Source organism: Triturus cristatus, chromosome 1_2 (assembly GCF_964204655.1).
Source record: "Triturus cristatus chromosome 1_2, aTriCri1.1, whole genome shotgun sequence".
NCBI classification, from domain to species: Eukaryota; Metazoa; Chordata; class Amphibia; order Caudata; family Salamandridae; genus Triturus; species Triturus cristatus.
The window spans coordinates 542,789,846-542,810,750 of NC_140580.1; the positions used below are offsets into that span (position 1 = coordinate 542,789,846).

At 46.1% G+C, this 20,905-nt stretch overlaps 1 protein-coding gene across 2 annotated transcripts in view; it reads right to left on the reverse strand.

Annotated features, from left to right (window-relative positions):
* The window catches only part of ANKRD2 (ankyrin repeat domain 2), a 78,756-nt gene that overhangs the window by 15,697 nt on the left and 42,154 nt on the right, over window positions 1-20,905 (reverse strand). For both annotated transcript variants that reach the window (XM_085615009.1, XM_085615007.1), the window contains exons 5-7: window positions 16,150-16,248; window positions 10,240-10,338; window positions 5,469-5,567 (exon numbers count right to left, since the gene is read on the reverse strand). In XM_085615009.1, coding sequence (XP_085471135.1) covers window positions 5,469-5,567; window positions 10,240-10,338; window positions 16,150-16,248 — 297 coding nt within the window. The remainder of the gene's footprint in view (window positions 1-5,468; window positions 5,568-10,239; window positions 10,339-16,149; window positions 16,249-20,905) is intronic.

Below are 20,905 nucleotides of genomic sequence, written 5' to 3' on the forward strand. Positions count from 1 at the left end.
GCTGGCTTTGGACTTTTACTACATCATGATGTAGTGTCCTTTAAAAAGGCGAGGCTTAAGATGTTTCTTAAATTTAAGCAGAGTTGTGGCTATTCTAATGGATACGGGGGATAATGTTCCAGATCCTTTGTGTATACGTGAGAAGGCCTGTTGCTTTGTTTTCTTTTTATATTTTGCAGTTCTTCATCTCCAGTCTGATGGTGTGCTGGCTCTGGGGTTGCCAAGAGCTACCAGAGGTGGCGAGCGTGTCAGCCAAGTACGAGGAGGTGCCAGTCTTGATGTCTTTGTTGATGGTGCAGCTGGTTTTGTGCCAGCAAGAGGAGCCAGCGGAGTCCAGTCGGGGTGAGGGTGATTTGGTCATATTTTTTCAGACACAAAATGAGGCAAGCTGCATCATGTCAGATGCCAATATGGGAGGAACAATGTGTAGTAGGGGAGGCAGTGGAACAGGACTTTCAAATATACTTGTGTGCCATCATCTTAGTTTCCTGTCGAATTTTTCTAATCTAGTTTGCTGGCAAACACCATTGTAATAAAGCACTGACCTCATCTCCGTTTTAAAGGTTCATTTAATTCAAGCAATGTTTTACAGTCTGTAGTGACTCTGGTTTCTCAAGATTATTTAACAAACAGTTATTGAGTTTCCAGCACATGGGCAGAAAAAGAGTTGAGCAGTGAGGCACATGTCAATCTTCTATAGACAATGGCATTGAAGTACATTACTATAGATTAAAGTTTTTAGGATGTTCAAACTTGGACACAGCAATCATACAACTCAATGCAACAGTACTTTCTCATAAAGGATGAGTTTCCTGAGAAATGAAGTACACGAAAAAGTGATGGATGGAATGCCAGAGTTAATCTCGGTCACTGATAATTACTCATGGTTGCATCCAAGTCCATCGTTATTTTGCACACCATGCCAACTCAGTTTGGACGCAGCCATATGTAAATCAGTCTTGACCCTGCTCCAGTAGGAACAGCCCAGCCTGAACTATCAGGCTAGGTCCTCCCTGAACAGGAACACAAGCAACCCAAATGCGGTTTCACCCTAATTGTATTTGGTTCCAAATTAAGGTAGTGTAGTGTCCAAAATAAAGATAGACTGGGAAGTGGCCAGAGTAATTAACTGTGTCTGAGATTAATTCAGGCATTCATCCATCCATTACCAATTTGTATAGTTCAGTGCCACTACCTAAGTGGGATGGGTATATCCAGACGTGGGTCCCATGCACACTGTGCCACTGGAACAAGGCTATACTGGACTGATGAGCTCTTATGAGAGGAATATATAGATCAAGCAATCCCTTTTAAACCATTCAACACTAATTATGCAAGTATTGTGGTTATGGACGCTAGTCAGCACAGATAATGTGCGGTATTGTTACAGGAAAGGAATGGTAGAGAAGAGGCAGTTGCTTCTGCCAGTTGTAGTCTCAGAGGTGTTGATCTTTCACATCCGGTTGTGGAGCACGAAGCCTTAGCATGTTGGTGGAGTGTTAACTATTTTAGTCAGTACTTGTGGGGAGCAGAGTTTATGGTCCATGTGGATCATAAACAATTGGTGGACCTTTTTACCACAAAAGGCGGCTGTAGATCCATACCCAGAATCACAAATGGGAGTTCAGACTACAAGAATTCCGTTGCCGAATTGAGAACATACGTGAGATAAAGAACATAATGGCTTATTATCTTTCTAGGTTACCCTTAAAAGACAATGAGAGAGAGATGAGATTATGGAAGATGAAGAGACAGTAGCTAGTGAATTGTCTGTGGTAACCAGGGATGCCATTTCAGAAGGTGAGTGGTCGAATGCTATAGAGCAAGACATGGATTTGAAGGTGGTTTTTGATTATGTAAATAAAGGTTGGCCAAATTCAAAGATATCTGATGCTGATGTGGCTCCTGAGTTAACAGTTGTCCAAGGATTGCTTCGCAGGTTGGACATTCTGGTTGTATCAGGATCCATGAGATGCAAAATTGTGTAATTAGCCCATGAAGGATACATTGAAATGGGAGCTGTGAAAAGGAGAGTGCGCGAGTCATTCTGCTGACCAGGAATACATGTGGATCAGTTTGTAAGGCAGTGTGTGTTCTGTGAACCCAGCAACAAGGCACCAAGGGCCAGATGTGTCAACCCATTTTTCAAACGCAAATGGTGCGAACGACGTGCAATATCTCCACTAAAATGTGCCATCTCCACTAACATGGTAACTGCGCGTTGCAACAATAATGCAGTTATGCGGTGGACTGATCTTGTAAACCCATTCAATCTTCCCATCAGTTGGTGATGACGCCTACGTTGTGTGACATGATCGTGCTGCATTACTGTGCAAAGTTCCTAAATGACATTAGTTAACTCCATCAAATTGTCCGCAGTGGCTTTTTGGCCTTCCTCCACTTTTGTGGTCAGGTGCTTGATGCCTTCTTTGATGCCACACATGTTGGTATTTAGTGACACCAACTGTGGTTCGCACTGACTTCATGTGCTTGCATCGTATGCGTTGCACCTTTAACATTGATGCCTCAGACCTCCAAATGCAGCTGAACCGCCCCCTTACTCTGATACACATCTTACAGCAAATTTACACCTTCAAGAGGATGGTTGTGGAGCATGTCAAGGGACTGATGTGTGTGGGAGGATCTAATGTGAGATGGTGGTGTAGGTATGTCTGTTGCAACATTATCAGTCTCTGAATCAAAATCAGGCAGTGGAGACACTGTTGTCCTGCGTCTTGTTGGTGCAGGTGTTGTAGTTGTTGAAGGCACAATATCTTCTCCCTCTTACTGAGGCCGAGTGTCATGAAGTTGTTAGAAATGTTCAATACGTTTTTGGAACGTTGACATTTGAATGTGCGGTGAGCAATTGCTGTGTTCTTGATTCCCTGCTAGTCGCATAAGTAGATGCCTAAAGCAAAAAAAGTATTGCTTACCAAACTGGTGTGTGTGTGGCATCTTTTCAGGGGCACTGCAGGGTTTCTAACAGAGGAGCCTCAGGTTTATTTATTATTTATTTAAGAGTTTTATATAGCGCTAGCTAGACCCGAGGGTATCAGAGCGCTTTACAGCATTGTCACACGTAAGATGAATTTACACAGTAATATGTACATTGAGTCAGGACGCATCGCAGAGTATCTTCATAAAAGAGCACATTGTCCCTCATAAGATATGTTAACATAGTAGGGTGTATAGTGACTCGATGGCGCTTCACAGAAATGACCTCGTCCAAGCAACTGTGACTCTTGGCAAGATTAATGAGGTAGGTCTTAATGTCAAAGTGTCTGTGTCCTGCGATATGCCGGCTTATTAGGGAGGGATCGATTAAGGAGGAGGTCTTTGAGCTGCCTTTTTAAAAATTTTTAGGAGGGATTGGTCCTGATATGGATTGGTAGGGAGTTCCAGATTTTGGGCGCATTTACTGTGAAGGAGCGAGATGCGGTTTTCTGTTTGCGAGTTCTCAGAGGGATAAGGAGTAGGGTGTTGGTACTCCTTAGGCTTCTTGTCTGACCGGCCTTGTGGAGTTTTGAGGCCAGGTAGGCGGAATTCCCTGTGTGCAGCACTTTGTGTGTGAGGCAGGCAGTTTTGAAATTGGCACGTATTTCGATTGGGAGCCATTTTAGCTCTCTGAGTGCAGGCGAGATGTGTTCATATTTCTTGACTTCGGTGACCATTCTAGCTGCTGCGTTCAGAGTTGATCTGAGGGGAGCTAGGTGAGATTTTGCTGATCCTGTGAGGGTTGCATTCCCGTAGTCCAGTCTTGACAGCACCAGGGATTGAGTGGCTTGTTTGAGGTCATTGGGAGGGATGAAGGGTTTTCTTTTGTTGAGTAGTTTAAGGTTGAGGAAGGCACTCTTTGAAGTGTTCTTAATGTGTTTGCTCATGTCTAACTTAGGGTCCAGAGTGATTGCCAGCTGGGGTGGGGTTATGGTTGAGAGCATCAATAGTTTTTAACCATTCTGTGATTTGGGGGTTCGTCTCCTTGTTGGAGATGAGGAGGATTTCTGTCTTGTCTTGGTTTAGTTTCAGGTGGTTGTGTGATAACCAGTGCTGGACTTCTCTCAGAGTGTCGTTCAGTCTTTGAAAGTCTTCGATGGATGAGGTTTCCAGATAGATCTGGGTATCGTCAGCATAGAGGTGGGAGGGAATGGTTTTTTTTTAAAGTATGTTGGTAAGTGGTTCCATATCGATGTTGAAAAGCTGCGGCGAGAGAACTGATCCTTGTGGGACACCCCTGCTAACGGGGAGAAGGTCAGATGAGAAGTTTTTGATTTTTATTCTTTGGGAGCGGTTTCGTAGAAAAGAAGTGAACCTCTATAAGACCACCTCTTCTGCTCCAACTCTTTAAGTGTCTTAATGAGAAGTATGTGGTCAACGGTGTTGAAGGCTGCCGATAGGTCCAGGAGTATGAATAGGCAATATTGACCTATGTCAAGAGATTTGTGCATATCGTCTATTATATTTAGGTTCGCTGTCTCTGTGCTGCATCCTTTTCTGAATCCCGATTGGTGGGGGGTCAAGAAGGTTTGTGCTGTCCAGGTTGTCTTAGAATCCCTTTATTTGGCAGCCCGTTTGCCAAAGCTGCAGGTCACAAGGATAGCTACCCCGCTCTATTCCAGGTGAGGCATCTGTCACTTACTTTCCATGCTGATTCCACTAACAGTGGCCCTAACGTGCAGACTACATACCCTGCGGGTTTGAGCCACTGTGTTTTGTTTTACTGAAACACACTCCTGCTTTGCAATTTTGTTTCAATAAAAAAATATATAATTGCAAGCGATATGATTGCCTAGCATTCATCTGCACCTTGTGTTGAAGGCACAGAGATCCATGGCACACCACGCAGGCGGCTCTCTACCAGGGCCAGAGCCTCCACTGAATTTGCGGACTGGTGGACTGCCTGACAAGTGCTAAATGAGGCCCCAAGAGAAAAACAGTCCACCTTCTAGGCTGCTCTCTCTTTGTGTTTGTGAAGCAGATCAAAAAGTCAAATTTTATTGCCATTGTAGCACAATTCTTTTTTTCATTTTTTTTATTTCAGTGAAGTCTCTCAGTTAGACAATAATAAGGGGGCAGCTTTTTCACACTCCAATATATTTCTTAGTATGTAAAGGTTGTGAATATACATTATTTTGTGATGTAAGCTGTATATCATAACATCCCTAATCACGGGAGACTAACTACATTTCATTGTATTGACATAGTGCTTCATACCTCTGTCAGGGCATGGAAGTACTTTTGATGGACAGGTTTCCCATTACTTTGTTGATTTTGAACCATGAGTGAGAACTCTCTCACTTGAATATTTAGTTTCTCCTAGTCCCAGGTAAATAATAAAACGATGGTGAGCACAAGGTAAGCATGCATGACAAATTTGACCTGTGCTTCTTTCCCCAGTCACGATGATTATTAATTAAAGTAAATTTTCAAGCGGCTGTTAGTAGAGCAGATGAGTAAACAAGAAAACTTACCCGGTCTTTGTAGTTGATATCCACCCCGGTCGCTATCAGATGCTCCACAATGTCCACGCGCCCAGTACGGGTTGCTACATGAAGAGGGGTACTCAAGAGCTAGGTGAGAAAATAAATACGGATTAGAATCTAAAAGAAGGTACTTTTAGGAAACAAGATCAATACATACATTTTCTGATTTTTTAATGATAGACTAAATTCAACTTGTGTTTTTATATTCCACTATTCCCAGCATTCTGTTCAGTCAGCTGCCACTTCACATGGCCTTCAGCCTTGGGGGCGGCGGGAGGATTTGTGCCCAACTGTGACGCCAAACCCCAATGCAAGAGGGTGACAGAGTGCATGGCCTGTAGCAATCCCCAAACCACTGTGTGGCCACCTCCTGCTACCCATGGTCTCTGGCTGTGTGCAGGAAGGGCTAGCCTCAGATCCTGGTGGTACTTCCACCACCCTGCTGCCCATATCCCTCAGCCCTGTGCAGAAAGGTTTACATGAAACACCTGCGTATGTCCACATCATCTTTGGCAAAACTAATTTCCACACAGTTCTCAATTATCTATTCTGCTTCCTTTCTCCATCTAGAATTGGTCAAAGTGCTGCTATAAACAGTAGGTTGTCCATGGGGTAGCTAGGAGACCTAACTTCAATCAGTAATGTTGCCTGAGGTTTTATTATCCTGATCCACCCACCATTTTACATCAAGTTCCTCTTAATAATAATCATACCATGTCTTTTCATACTGAATATCAGCAACTCATTTTGCTCATTAATAGGAATTTTAGTTTGATAGGTTTTGATGTCACATTTGGCATCCTGGGGCAGGGCAAGTAGTAAGGTTGCTTTGCATGAACTATGTGCAGCTGTAGGTTCATATCAGCTAACATTCACACAGCATAGCGCTGCATTAAAATCAGCAGCCTTGTGTTGCATGAATGAGTAAAAACTGTGCATAGGCGTATTTAACAAGAGTTGCGTGACAATGATTTATTCAGTGGCACTAAAAGGAGTTTAACAAAGCGCTGCTTTATTGTACAGAGCTTACCAAGTGCTGTTTTGCATGACATCTGCACTTGAAATATAGACTACAGTAGAAATTTCACTATAAGGACAACGGTTATGTTAAGTTTGTAGATTTATATAGCGCAGCTCAGCACCCGTGAGGCTATCCACGTGCTGTCCATGGGCACAGAGAGATTAAGTGTTCCGAGATTAAGCCATGTAAAATGTGTAATTGTGCAGCAATTACACGTTATTCCAGGAACTATCATAGAATGGGTGTATGACTTTACAATGCATGCGTTTACATCTCATTGCCTTTACCACGCATATACCTTCACCATGCAAGCTGAGTATATATAAGGTAAGTGAAACCCCCATCTATCTATCAATCAATCTATGTATCTATATTTATATATATAACCCAATGGCAGTCTCCACTGGGTAGTTATAGCTAGCTCATCGTTTCCATAGGGAATGCTTTTTTTGTGATCCTAATAACTTTGGCATTGTTGACAGAATCTCCGCAAAACGTTTTTAAAAGGTGCTACTTTTTTACTCGTTTGTGCAAGAAAAGATCCAAGGTAATCCGCCAAGCGGGTGCCGAGAAAATAAGGTGGGGGTACTAAAATGCAAAACCCCAAAAGTTGTCCACAGACTTCTTTAGGCAGGGATACAGGAAAAACTGCTGAACGAAATTACACCAAATTTTGCAGGAAGGTAGATCTTGGTCCACAGATTGTGCTTTGGTATAAATCTGTTCAGTAGTTTTTGAGAAATTAAGGTTGAAAAGTATTTATACATCTGGACGGTTGGATTAGTGGGACTCTTACGAGAGTCCCTCAAACCCAGTTTTAACAAATAGAGCGTTCTGATTGAGCCAGGGAGCTTTTTTCCAGTTGGGTCATCTTGCTTCCGCTCTAGTTGGCTGCCAGCAACATGAGAAAAATGTTGCTGGCAGCTGGTACAGGACTCAGGGATATAGTCCCCTGTCCTAAATTAAATACAAAATAATAATAATATAAGGGGGCAGGGTAGGGATACCCTGCCCCTCTCTTCCCTAGAGAGGGACCACAGGGACACCCATCACCCCACACACCCAGCGGGCCCCAACTTTTTTTTGCTGTGATCCGGCAGAATCAAAAAAACCAAAATGGCGGCTGGGGCCTTAATCTTCAATTTAAAGCCTCAGAATGCCCACCCATGGGGCTGTATTGTTTATTTAAGGGGACGTGGTCACACAGCCCCCCTGCCTGACTCCTGGTCCGAGGTAGTAAGCGCCGTATAAATGCAATTACAATTATGGGCCCCAGTGTGCCCAACCACGGGACTACATTCAATAAAAGGGAGGGCATGTGTGGACCCCCACCTTGAGCCATTATAGGCCCCGGGAAGCACAGCGCTGGGGCATACTTTGCATAAAAGGGAGGGAGCTGCACCATCGTTATACCATAACCACTATGGTACACCATTGGAATTGTTATCAGGGACACCTCAATGGTGTTTTGGAATGTACTCGCTTGGCAGTTGTGGTTTTTGACATACTGTTGTACTGGAATGTTAAACTACAAATGTCAATAAAGAGTTTTAAACAAAAAAATAAATTAAAAGGGAGGGGGCCGCGCAGCCCCCATGCCCAAGCCTCCAGAGGCCCCGTGGACCTCATTCCACATCTCCCAGGGCAGATTTCATTAATAAAGGGGATGGGGGCCATGAAGTCCCCCCTCCATATGCCATTATAGGCTCTTGGGAGCCCCCCCTCAGGGCAAAATGTTCCAAAAGGGGGAAGGGGGCTGCAGGTGCCCTGGGTCACCACCTGCAGCCCCCTGAATGTATGGTGGGCGCCCTGGGTGGGCACCAGGGCACCCACCTACATTTAATACAGGTCCCAGATGATGGGGTCTGCAGGGCCAAAAAAGGCTTTGGGGGCCAGGTGGCGCCCCTCACTTCAAAAAGAAACATGGCCCTGGGGGATGGGGTCTCCAGGGCTTTTTAAAGGCTTGAGGGGAGGGCCGTGTGACCCCACTCCTCTTTATAAAAAAAAACCAGTCATCTGGGTTAAGGTCCCCAGGGCCTAATGAGGCTCGGGGAAGGTGGCACGTGGCCCTCCTCCCCTTTTAAAAAAATGGCCCTGGGGAATTGGCTCTCCAGGGCTCAATAAGGCTTGGGAAGGGGGCCACTTGACTTGGCCGCCTCTTTAACCCCTTCGATGCGAGTGACGGAGCGGTTCCGTCATGCGCGTCGGTTGCGCTGTGCGCATGACGGAACCGCTCCATCATGCGCCCGCCCGCGCACGGAACCTTCAGCACAGCGCGGTAATCCGCGCCACGCTGAAGGGGTTAAAAACATAAGGCCCTGAGGGGTTGGGGCGCCCATGGTCTAATGATGCTTTGGGAGGGGGGCATGGCACCCCCTCTTTTAAAAAAAAGAGGAGGCCCTGTGGGGGTTTGCTGCAGGGCCTGGCTTTAGGCCAGGCACTGTGGCCAACCTCCCGTCATGTACTGCCAAAGGCTGTGCGCGAAGGAGGAGTTGGCTTTACATATGGTAATAAAATATTAATTTAATTTTTTTTTAACCTAGAAATTCACTGGAAAAAACCAAAGGTTAAAGTAACGTTATAGTTAGGTGAATATGTCAGTGATAACATTATTTTGAACCAAAAAAAAACACAGAAATTCACCAGTTATAGTTAGCAGAGCAGAGATATATAAAAACACACACTCACTTAAATATACTTACCTTTCATTGTGAAGGCATGCGTTGTAAAGGCATATTTGTGGTAAAGGCATTGTGTAGTAAATGATGCATGGTAAAGGCATGTCGTTGTAAGCACCATTTTGTAAAGGCTGTTCCCCCTCATGGAATATTATGCTTGCGTTTTGAGCCTCACTTCATATAGCTTTAAAATTCCATGGAAAGCCAGGTCGCGGTATTTTAGCAAATCTAGCTTTGCCTGAAAACCTGAGTGTCACCGCTGTTCCTGACGCATTGCACCCTGTATGCATAGAATATAAGGGCAGTATTGGTGCTCTGCGATCTGACAGCCATTTTGTGCTCACTTGCTTCAACTTTTCAGCACAAAATATCTATTGTCCCAGAAAGTTGATAGACGCTGCCTTTTACTCTGATTTGCATTGCGCAGCGCTGCTTAGCTCTGTGTGAGCATTTGCACACGCGTATAGTAAACTAAGCTAGTTGTAGTCTCCTAAACACCAGCTCGGCAGTACTGCATGTACAACACATTTATAAGAATATTTTCAGTCCCTAGCTACACTATCTTCGCCTGTGTTTTGGTAAAATAAAACTTCTTCACACCAGACCACCAGGACACTTGCATCACCCAACTAAATCATTCAGGGGCCATACCGTCTCCCCTTTAAAGGTGAAAGCCATTTTTCGCTGTGGGTATCAACATTTGTATTCTTCACCCTTGCTACCTAAGATCCGAATTACAGGTTTAAATTTCTCTCTTAAAAAGATTTTCCATGTCTATCGATGGTTTGTTCTTTACAGTTTGCTATCTGAGTGCCCTACACAGTCATTCACTCAAAGTCCTGTGTCAGCCAGTGCATGCACTCTTATTTTCTATAAATACACATAAGACGTAAATAGGTAGTGGTCCTAAAACAGTTCATAGTTACTTTTGGTCAGGAGAAGACATGAGCACAAAGTTTGCATCATTCACTATCACTTCTAAGCAACATTATAAATGCCTTCTGACGGAATAGAAGATGATGAAAATCAAGTGTTTGAAAAGTATGCCTTCAACCCCTACCTTGTCTTTCATGTTGATATCTGCTCCATAGTTCTGAAGCAGTTTTACTACCTCTAGTTTGCCACCTCGACAGGCCCAGTGCATGGCAGTAGAGTCAAGCTGCGGAAAGAGAAAGAATTGAACATTCATTCGGTTTTTACAAAATAAAGATGTCTTTTTATCATTTAAATCCCACTTTTAACCCTCATTCTCTGAGTCCACAAACAATTGTTTAAAACTTTGCCGAGATCAGGGAGTGGTAGGCCAAGTGTAATGAATTGGCGCGTAGCTGTGTCACACAACCCCACCTTCGCCGGTCACAAAGTCATCCATGAACTTTCTTGTGTTCTTCTGGTGAACATTCCAGGGAAGGTGTACAGACTCTACCAGCAATCTTACGCAAGAATTCCTTGTGTTGTGCAAAGACGCCAAAGTGAGAACACAACCCCTGCAGTGCAGTGTCATGTCCCTGTTGGATGCTCAAGCATAAGGCACTTGCATCTTAGAGAAGCTGCTGTTTCAGAAGATTAGTAGACTTGTGCTTAGTAAGAGTAACCCAACATATTGATGATGCCTTTGTGTACTGATATGGATTTTAAAGGTATTTAAAGTATCTGCCTCCCTATTATCATACTTCCCATCTGCCATTATGCTCCAGTACTCAGAGCTGGGGCGCAGCTTGGGCAGTAAGATTGAAGGGGGGGTTGTGAGCTTCAGATTTCCCAACAATCACACTGGCAAAAAATACATTATACGAGAAGCAGGGCATGAAGGGGCCCTTAAGGAGCAGTAGGAAGGAAGAGGAGTGCAGATTGTGAGGGAGACTTATAACTCTGGGGCACATTCATGTAATTATCAAGCATCGCACCAAGTTATCTTACTACGCTACATTGCACTGCGTGATAGGGAAATGCCATGCTTAACAATATACAGTACCAGTGGCGGCTGGTGACATTTGAAAGTGGCGAGGCGTAAAACAATTGTTGTACTTCACTGCGGCGAGCGAGCGAGCCTGAACCGCCTACGTTGGTTGTCCCCCAGAGAAATCTTTGACGCCCCCATGCCCCTATGAAGGAGACGCCACTGAATCACTGCTGAGAAATTGACTCGCATAGCCTTGCTGCACATCTGAACCCTTGCTGCAGCAGGAAGTGGTGAAGGCAAGCAGCCAAAATTGAGAGCCCACCAAGTAGCAGGGGCGCACCAGGACCCAAGAACAGGCATGGTAAGTAGTCTGCAGCTTCACCGAGAAGCCCCCGCCATCTTTATTTTCCCCCCATTAAGACTTTTTGGCAGTTTTACTCGACAGTTCCCAAACAACTTCTCACCAGGTTGCAGTAACTCAAACTACAAAATGAACCTGTTTGTTCGTAGCTCCGTTTGTTTTGCATCTGCTTTACTTTCCACAGCCTCAACTTCTTTAAGTTCCTTCTTTTGGCTGCTCGGAATACATTGTGGCAGCCTGGGTTTGTGTGCCTCCTATGTGGTGGGCGATGGCTAAGGTAGTCTTTTTTACGTGAATACGTGTTACTATGTCGTTGTGTTGTTCAGTGTTTTTACCCAATTGTTTTGCTTTCTTTTGAACGTGCTCTCCCGTGGTTGTTGAGTCAATGGGACATTCCAGGTCAGTGTTTAAAGACCATTTTCGAGAGGTTGTTCAGCGGAGTAGTTATCTCGCACTGCCTCCCTCTTTCCCACAGGTTTGGGGGTACATCTACCCTCGCAGTTGGGTTTTGTGTTGGTCGCATCACTTTGTTTGGGAAGAGAGAGTATTGATTTTAAGAACGGTCGCTAATGAGAGCAGATGCCTTCTCGCTAGCGTGCCCCGGTGTACCTACATCTGCCCCCATCCTTGTTGAAAGATGCCCCGTCATTCCACCCTTTGGGATGGGAGCAGTTCAGCTGGAAGAGAGGAGAGTACGACACCGGGAAGCCTGAGCCAGGGGGATGAGGCGGGGGATCCAGAGGACACTTCCCAGGTTACAGTTCCCATAGAAACAAGTTTAAGTAAGTTTGGAGGGAGAAGCTGGTGTTTCACTCTGACTGTTGTTCAGATTGGAGTGAGTGAATTGCACTCACTGTTGTCCATCTACCCCGCCCCAATCCTCCCGGCCCCACAGTGAGCCAGGAGATCTTGCGAGCCATTGCACAACCACCAACGCTCCAAAAACCAAACTAACCCTCTCCTTTTATTACCTCCTCAGGCCTATCGGCTTTCTCGAGGCTGTTCCCTTCCATGTCCGCCCTTACACATTTTCATCTGCTGCCGTGTTTGTCATTAAAAGGTGGACACCTTTTATTGTTAATCCCTTTTATAACACGATTTGGAAATTTTTTCGAGATCAACCAGTGCTGCGTTATTAAAAATATTGTAGTGCTTCTTTTTGCATTGCCATGATTTCCGTGATTGTTTGCACCATTGTTACATAGTTAAATGTATTTTTCTTCGGTAATGTGTAAGATGAGCTTAAAATAAAAGCTGTGTTACAGACAATTGCAGTTATTGACCGATAGTGCATTGGCAGTCTTGGTTGGTGTAACCGTGACTGTGCATTATTTTTTGCAACTTTTGGCCCAGTCTGCATGTCAATTTATTGACAAAAATGACGATAAGCCGCACGTCATTGTGATTGGGTTTGATTATATAGAGCGTGCACATCTCAGCTGGAAGTTGAATCTTACTGGTGACCAGCCGCTTGTCCCTGTTGACATCTCCCAGTATTTCTTGGCAGTAACCAACCTGCCTTACTGGTAAGTGATTGTGGCGACTATTGGTAACTCATGAATAGCTGCAGCAATTCGCGGCCGACATGACGGGCGGGGGGGGGGGGGGGGGGGGGGGGAATGGGGTCGTGGGGGGGAGGCGGGCGGGCTTTTATTAAAGAAAATTTTAAAACTTACCGTACCACGCTTCTCAATGGCTCTCGACTCCCCCCGTCCTGCGATTTTCAATTCCTGGCCTGCAGCTCTCGTCATCAAGGAAAGACAGCCTCCCTCCCCTCCGCCAATCACAACGCTGCAAAGGTAGTGTTGTGATTGGTGAGGCGCAACGGAGCGCGCCCCACCTGGGCCATTTTCTCTCTGTAGGCTGCAGCATGCACAGCCTACATAGAGGAAAAGGGAGACTGGGCGGTCCTGCTCGAGGGCAGGGGGGAGTGGTTTGCCCACTGTTTTGCGTACTGACTGTTTGGTTGGCCGCAGGCCGACCAAACAGTCAGTAAGCACAACAGTGGGCAAGCCACTCCCCCCCTGCCCTCAAGCAGGACTGCCCACCCCCAACCAGGCACTTCTGCTTTCTCGCCGTGCGAGAAGGCAGAAACATAAAATGGTAGTTATTACCATTTATGTTTCTGCCTTCTTGCACTGCGAGAAAGCAGTGGGGCGATGCCCCTATGAGGGAGCCGCCACTGCACAGTACATTCCTGTAATTTCCCAGCTCGGGCGTACAATGTGCTGCGTAGCGCCAACACAAGCACGCCTGCACCATGGAGCAAGGGTGCATGCATTGTAAGAAGGACTGTTTTGTGCCGGAAGGGCCCCTTCCTGCACAACCCCCCCCCCCTCCCCCCGGCATTTTCCACTTTCAATATGTGTTGCAGAATGTAGCACACATAGAAAGAGGAAAAATCGAGGAGTAATAAAGAAATTTCTCCCGGAGATGTGTAGCATTTTGACGCATTTCCAGGTTTACCACTGATGGTAAATCTGGCAATGCACCAAAATCCATGTGTGGAAAACTGACTAGGCTTGGGCTGTGACTAACCCCAGTGGAGAACTCCACTCCGCCAGCAGAGTTTTGCATACTCCACGCTCCGTTGAGAACGCGGAGTTCAGGCAAAACTCCGACTCCGTGGAGGAGCGGAGTTAGCCGGCCCCTCCACCCTCCCTGATTTAATTATAATTAAAAAAACAAGGTAGGGCTTTCCATGGACGAGGACGGCGAGGAGAGAGACCATGGTGAGGAGGAGACTGCCCAGAGACGCCCTAGCAGGTAAGTGCCTTTTTAAAAAAATAATTAAATTAGGGAGGGTGGAGGGCAGCGGAGCGGAATTCCACTGAGTTTTTTTTCCAACTCCGCCCGGGCTTAGCTGTGAGTGGTCTGTGAATTGTTGTTTGCTGAAGCCATGTTCACAAAAGGTTAGAAAACAAAGTGCCTGGAGCTGCGCTTACCACATCAAGGCGTCACCTCTTCATTAAACACCTATTTAGATACACCTCCAGTAATCTAATTTTCAAATTTTTTCACTAAAAAACATCACTCTCAAAGAATCAGTCCCACTACATCTATTAGACATCCCAAACAATAAGGTAATTTTTTTTAAATATGGACGGGGACCGTCCTCCCAACTTTTACAGGGAACCGACCGTGTACTCTAATGGAATCAGAGGAATGTTCCATAGTAGACCGCTATTTTAACTAGGATGGTGGTCTAGTTTTTTCTCCTTTCGAACGCAAGGATGCAACATCCCAACACGTCGTACCAAACTTAACACACTGGTTGGCACCGCTTCGGCAATATGCAGTCCCTGGAAGTGTATCTAAGTTGGTGTCATGGAAGAGGTGCCGTCTTGATGCGGTAAGAGCGGCTCCAGATGCTTTGTTTTCTAACCTTTTGTGAATACGGCTTCAGCCACCACAATTAACAGACCACTCTATTTAAGCAGACACGGTCTTGCTTTCAAACAGAGACAAGAGTATGTGTGTTTGTGTTATTGTCTGCATGTGTATGTAAAAATCCCAAGTGAAAACCGACAAACACCTCACCATGCCCTTTACTGGGTGAATCTTCTACATAGTCTTAAGTTAATCAACACAGCATTGAAGATTTTAATGTTCAGGAGTTTCCTGAATCAACAACAGTCGGCTCAAAATCCTAGACTGTGTAGTCTGCTGCATCTGCCCCATCTGTGTTTCTGCTATTTAAACTTTTGATGATCTGGGAGCTCTGGTTGATAGTTAGTGGGGTGGCAGTGCCTTTTACGCCCTTGGCTTTCCCCCAATCCTTCATTCTGTATACAGTGCACTGATTATAGGATTGTAATCCCTGGCTTAGCCAGGACCCCCTAAAGGGCCTTCAGTGACCCGTTAGACCCACATTTAAAGTCTGGCGCAGCAGGAGCGCTTCCATATTCTGTCCGTGGCCCCAACACGACCAAGCTTACTGACCCCCCTGCCGCATTTGGTTAGGAGAACCTCAGGGTTCCTGACACTGGACCATCAGTTGTCTCTTCTATTGGAAACCCTTGACCGTAAGACCCATCTGCAACATGATCACCAGGTCACACCACAAAGTAGGCGGGGGACAGTCACTTAGTTTTCCCTGCCCGGGCCTGCTATGCGGGACATGGTAAACCAACATAGGGAAAACAAACAATGATGACACCCTCCCCATGCGCAAGGCAAACTCTGACCTTGCTTATTTGTTTGTGAATAAAAACCAAAATGCCAAGCTTCCTAAAAATAACATGACCACGCACTCTGCATCCATCCGAGCCCTAAGTGCAACCAACTCACCAGGGGATACACTCATGGCTCAGAGATCCCTGCCAGGGAGGTGCGGTCTCGTAAGTAGGGTGAACAGTCGAACACTGGGGGTGGTGGGCGCGATCTCTGCTGACCGGTAGGCCAGGCGGCGCACCCAGTTCTATACACAAGGCATGACTGTTGCCCTGTCTTTTTAGATTAAGGTCCAATCTGGTTGCCTGCTTTTGTAGCACCAATTCACATCTTCGATTCACTGGACGTATGGTTTAAAGAACCAGCAGGATTTTTGTGATCATGGACATCTGTGGGTTTGTGTTCTTGGCAGGTGGTGCCTTGTAGGATGACTACCTCACTGTATAAGTCACGTGGCTTTGAAATGCACTGATGTTTTGCTGGAAGCAAAAGGCAAAGAACTGAACGATCGAGGTCAAATGTTTAGCACTTACCCTGTCTCTGAAGTTTACTGAGGCTTTGCTCCCAAGCAGCTTCTGCAGAATATCCACGTGACCCTCCAGAGATGCTCTGTGGAGAGCCGTTCTCCTAAACTGAAATAAAGACAACAACAAGCAGTAATTCAACTTAAACATTCTTAAATCCGATTGCAAAAGAAGCCCCTTGTCACTTGTTCCTTAATGCACTGAATGAACAGAACAATTCTAGGATGGGATTTAGAGGCAGTTACCACACTTTTCTCCCTCCCCAATGCCACACAGGAGCATCTGCTCTGAACAGCAGTCATGAGTTTGAATGCCATGAGGGCCATCTTAGCCTTCCATCCTTCCGAGGTCGGTCTGTTAAGTACATCTAAACTGACTGGTAACATCTGTTATCCACGGTGCTTAAAACGACAGAAGCGCGGTATGAAGCGTTGCCCAAGAAACACGTTTTTTATCTGCTACCAATGGAATTCTGGATTTTCTTTCTTTACATGGAAACACGTCTCAGTGTGAAGGTTGTTCCCGCCCAAATATTTATGCAATAACTGGCTGATACTGTGCACTTTTATGCAATTCAATGCTTTTTTGCAGGTTTATATAGTGCGAACCCGGCCCTAAAGTATTGGAGCCCTCTGCATGAGCATCAGCTACATTACACAAGTACACAATCATGAGTTTTTTAGTCAGGGGGAGAATAGGGGTTTGTCCAGAATCACAGGATGTTGAGCCAATGCCGAGACTAGAGCCTGGGTCCCCAGATCTGACCGGATTGCCACTCACACTGGGGTGAAGCAGCTCTAAGCCGTGCAGTAAGCAGTGGTAATGTAGTTCCTGACATTTACACGAACAGACCTTTAGAGAAAACGGTGCAGACATGAGGGGGTTTGTTGATGCTATCGACAAATAACAGATGTTTATGGGTATGCAAGTCAATGGCACTCACTTTATCAACCACAGAAGGATGAAAGTCTATGGTGGCATGTCAATTTTTCCAACCTGTGACCATAGGGTCAAACACAAATCCTGATGTGGGTGCATTATTCCACTGAGCCAGCAGGCCCGGTTAATTCCACCTACTTCTGCAATGAATGCTCATCGCCCCTCAAATGATGGAGGCTAGTTTATTTGGGAGGGTTGTAGGCAGCCCACAAATCAGAGAATGACCATCCTCCCTAATGAGGCTATCAGTAGTGACGCCAAGGTATTTCCAACTGTATTCCAGATCCTGATAATGAGTGATGGTAAAGATTTTTCGCTTTCTTGCTAAATTTCTTCTCTATTAGTCTCTTTTTTCTTTCTCGCCCCATTAGTGCAACAAAAACATAAAGTAGCTGACGAACATCTTTTAATTTCTCGGGGTTTTAAAGTTAAAAGCCTTTTTCTATGTGTGCATATGACTCTCTCAGCACGGGCAGAAGCAACAATCTGTATTTTCTCTTTCTAATATTTCCACGTTTGCGCTACCTCTCCCACATCCAACAGTCCATCTTAAAAACTGAACTTTTGTCTCCTATAAAAGTGCAAGGTCAAAATCGGTTTTTTTTGTTGCTGATTTTCCACACGTTCTTGCTATTAGTGAGCTATTTTGCTTCCTTTACCTCCCAGTACTTGTCTCTTCCACGTGCAGGCCTTGCATCTAGCCACTGTAGCAGGACCTTTCACTCTAACATTGTTTTGATTTTGATTTGCAGAGCACGACAGTTACCCAAAGGCATCAAAGAACTATAGCCAGCCTACCAGAGCTATAACCTAACTTTAAATCCACCTGAAAAAGCTGTCTATAAAGCATAAAGCCAGATTTTAAGTGCTTTCCTGAAAGACAGCAACTCTGGGATAGCCCTCAGGCTTTGCGTACATGAGTTTCAGAGTCCGCTTGCTGCAACCGAGAAAGCTCCACCTTCCAATTTCTTCTTTCTAGTCCTAGGCACAGGAAGCTGGTTTCAGTGTGCCAAACGCAGGTTCCTACCTGAAGAATGCCAGTGAAACATATCTTTAATCCTAGCTGGACTGGGGAGGAAAAGGGCCTTATGCACTGTACAGAGTGCTTTCAACATAATGCGCTTTCTGATGGGGAGCCAATGTAAGGCCCCCCAAACCCATAGCAGCCGATTGGCACCTGGGAATGTCAAACGTTATTCTGGCAAGCGCATTCTGTACAACTTGGAGTTTGTTCTGAGTACTAATGTTGGAGTCCGGATAGAGAGAATTACAATAGTCCAATCTGGACATAACCAGGGCTAATGCAAGCTGCTTTCGTGCTAGCTGAGGGAGAAGAGGAAACATTTACCTAAGCATCCTTATGAGCCAGAAGTAGGCGCGATTGGCCTGGGCATTGAGTGTAAGCTCAGTATCTAAGAAAACTCCAAGATCTTTGGCCTTCTCCACTGGGACGGGACATGTGCCTAAGGTGTCTGGCCACCAATTACTATTCCAGCTCAATGAGCATGGGCCAAAGAGCAACATTTCGGTTTTATCACCATTTAATTCCAGAGAATTCAATCCCATCCAGTCTGCAATTGCTTACATGCATTGAGAGAAGTTCACTGCCGTGGTGTCCGAGTTCTTGGGAACTGTTGGACTTGGCCCTTTTTGCAGGGTCATCCCTTAACTTTTTGCCTTCCTCCTGTATTTTTTCTGACCTGGTGTTGGCTGTTTTATGACTCTGGGCACCTTACCACTGCTGATCAGTGCTAAGGTGCATATGCTCTCCCTATGGTAAAATGTATACATTGATTGGTGTCCATGTTTGGCTTATTTGGTTTACTATCAGCCCCTAGTAAAGTGCACCAGGAGTGCCAGGGCTTGTAAATGCAAATGCTGCTGGTGGGACTGCAGCACTGGTTGTGCCACCCACAGAAGCGGCCTGGTAAAATGTGTCTAGGGTCTGCCATTGAAGAACCTGCGCGCGGTCTGGGACTGTCGCGCTGATTGCGCAAGTGCACCTACTTGCCAGTCCCCAAACCTTCCCTTAACTACATATTAGTCACCCCTCTGGTAGGCCCAAGGGCAGGGTGCATTGTAGGCATAAGGTAGGACATGCCCTGATGTGTGTGGCATGTCCTAATAGTGAATTACAGCCATTTTCGTTTTTCACTATTGAAGGCTACCTGCTCTCCATAGGCCAGAATGGGCTGCTGGAATTATTACACGCTATAATCCCAGCGGACTCAGAGAGCATGGTAGAAAGTCAAGTTTAGTATGCCTGAACTCAGAATAATAAAATACTTCTTTTAGTAAAGTTTATTTTAATATCCTGTGTTTGTAAATACTACTTTTAGAAAGTTAGTATTTACTGACCTAGCCATTTCAGTCCGCCTCTGCTGTGTGTGTGTTTTCTGCCTAGTAACAGGGAAGAGCAGGGCTGGGGAATTCCAGGAGACAGGCTGGCTGCCAGGTGGTGGGTAGAGAGATTACACCAGGATGGGTGGGAGGAGTACACCTTTGACTCTGAATAGACCTGCGCTCTGCCACCACAATGCCGGCTCCGCCCCCTGTGGAGCGGCTGATGTATCTGCCCTGCTGCTGAAAGGAAAGAGCAGAGTCACCACAACAAAGTGCTCCAAAACTGGACTGAGCCAGGCCCAGGCCCCCTGGCGACAAAGAACAAAAGAATTGTGCTATAAAAGAAGGAGCCCTGCTCCTAAGAAATCAGATCCTGTTTGCGCCAAGAAGAAACTCTGCCTGAAGGAGAAGGACCTGGAAAAGCTGCATGGAGGAGTACTGTCTCTATGCCTGAGAGACTGGCCTGCGGTGGGTGCCTGACTGCTGGAAGGAGAAGAAAAGACTAAAGGAAAAGACTTTTGAATCAATTTGTGCTTTGAACAATCTCCAAGGACTTGCTGGTGAACTTGCCCCCTGAACTGTGCCCCAGGAACAGTGGGCGCTACCTTTCCCCAAGAAGAGGAGAAGCTGCTGGAGGCGATCCTGTGACGCTGACCCCTGAGGACCTGTGTGCCCCTCATCTGAGCACCGCGACATCTGCCACCGGGGCTACTGCGAGCACCGCAAAGACCTGTTTACCTGGTCCAAGCACCGCAAGCATCTGCCCCCCGAGCCGTAGCTCGCATCGCAAAGAAGAAAACTGACTAGGCTCCGAGCGCCGAGCCTCTGTGACCCCCCTGGCCGTGGAAGCCCCTGTAAGGACCTACGAAGCCCTGTGTGTCCTCGCTGTGAAGCCGGCAGCGTGACGCGCTGAAGAAATTGCCCCCAAGCTGCCCCTCCTGCTTCTACCCTCTGGTGCGTGTCCGGAAGCCAAGACGTGCCCCACGAACCATCGCCATCCTCTGACCTCCAGGGACAGCACCGCGACGTGGGACACCCCTCACCGACTTCTGGAGCCGCCAGGACCTTTGCCCAAAAAGAATTTCAAGGTACTGTGTGCAGCGCGCGTTGGTACGACCCGTCCGTTGCTTGGTTCGGGCCGTACTGACGCATGTGATCCGCTACGCTGCTCACGCGTAAAGCGTGCGCTTTAGCAACATTCGGAGCGACTGTACGAAGCGATCCGGAAAGGTACAAACCGTCCCCCGTTGAAAGTATAGTACGTTGCTCACGCGAGAAGCGTGAGAAACGGCAAGAGACGTCCAAAACTTAGTACAAAGCGTACCGAAGGCGCTACGAAGCACACAGAACCCCAAAGACACCTATTTTAAGTAGAAAAGTGTCATTTTAAGAACTGTGGACTGCCTGAAAGCATTTAAAGTAACTGGAACCTTATTTAAGTGAAAGAACTGTATTTTGACATCCTGCTTGAAGAAATCTTTTA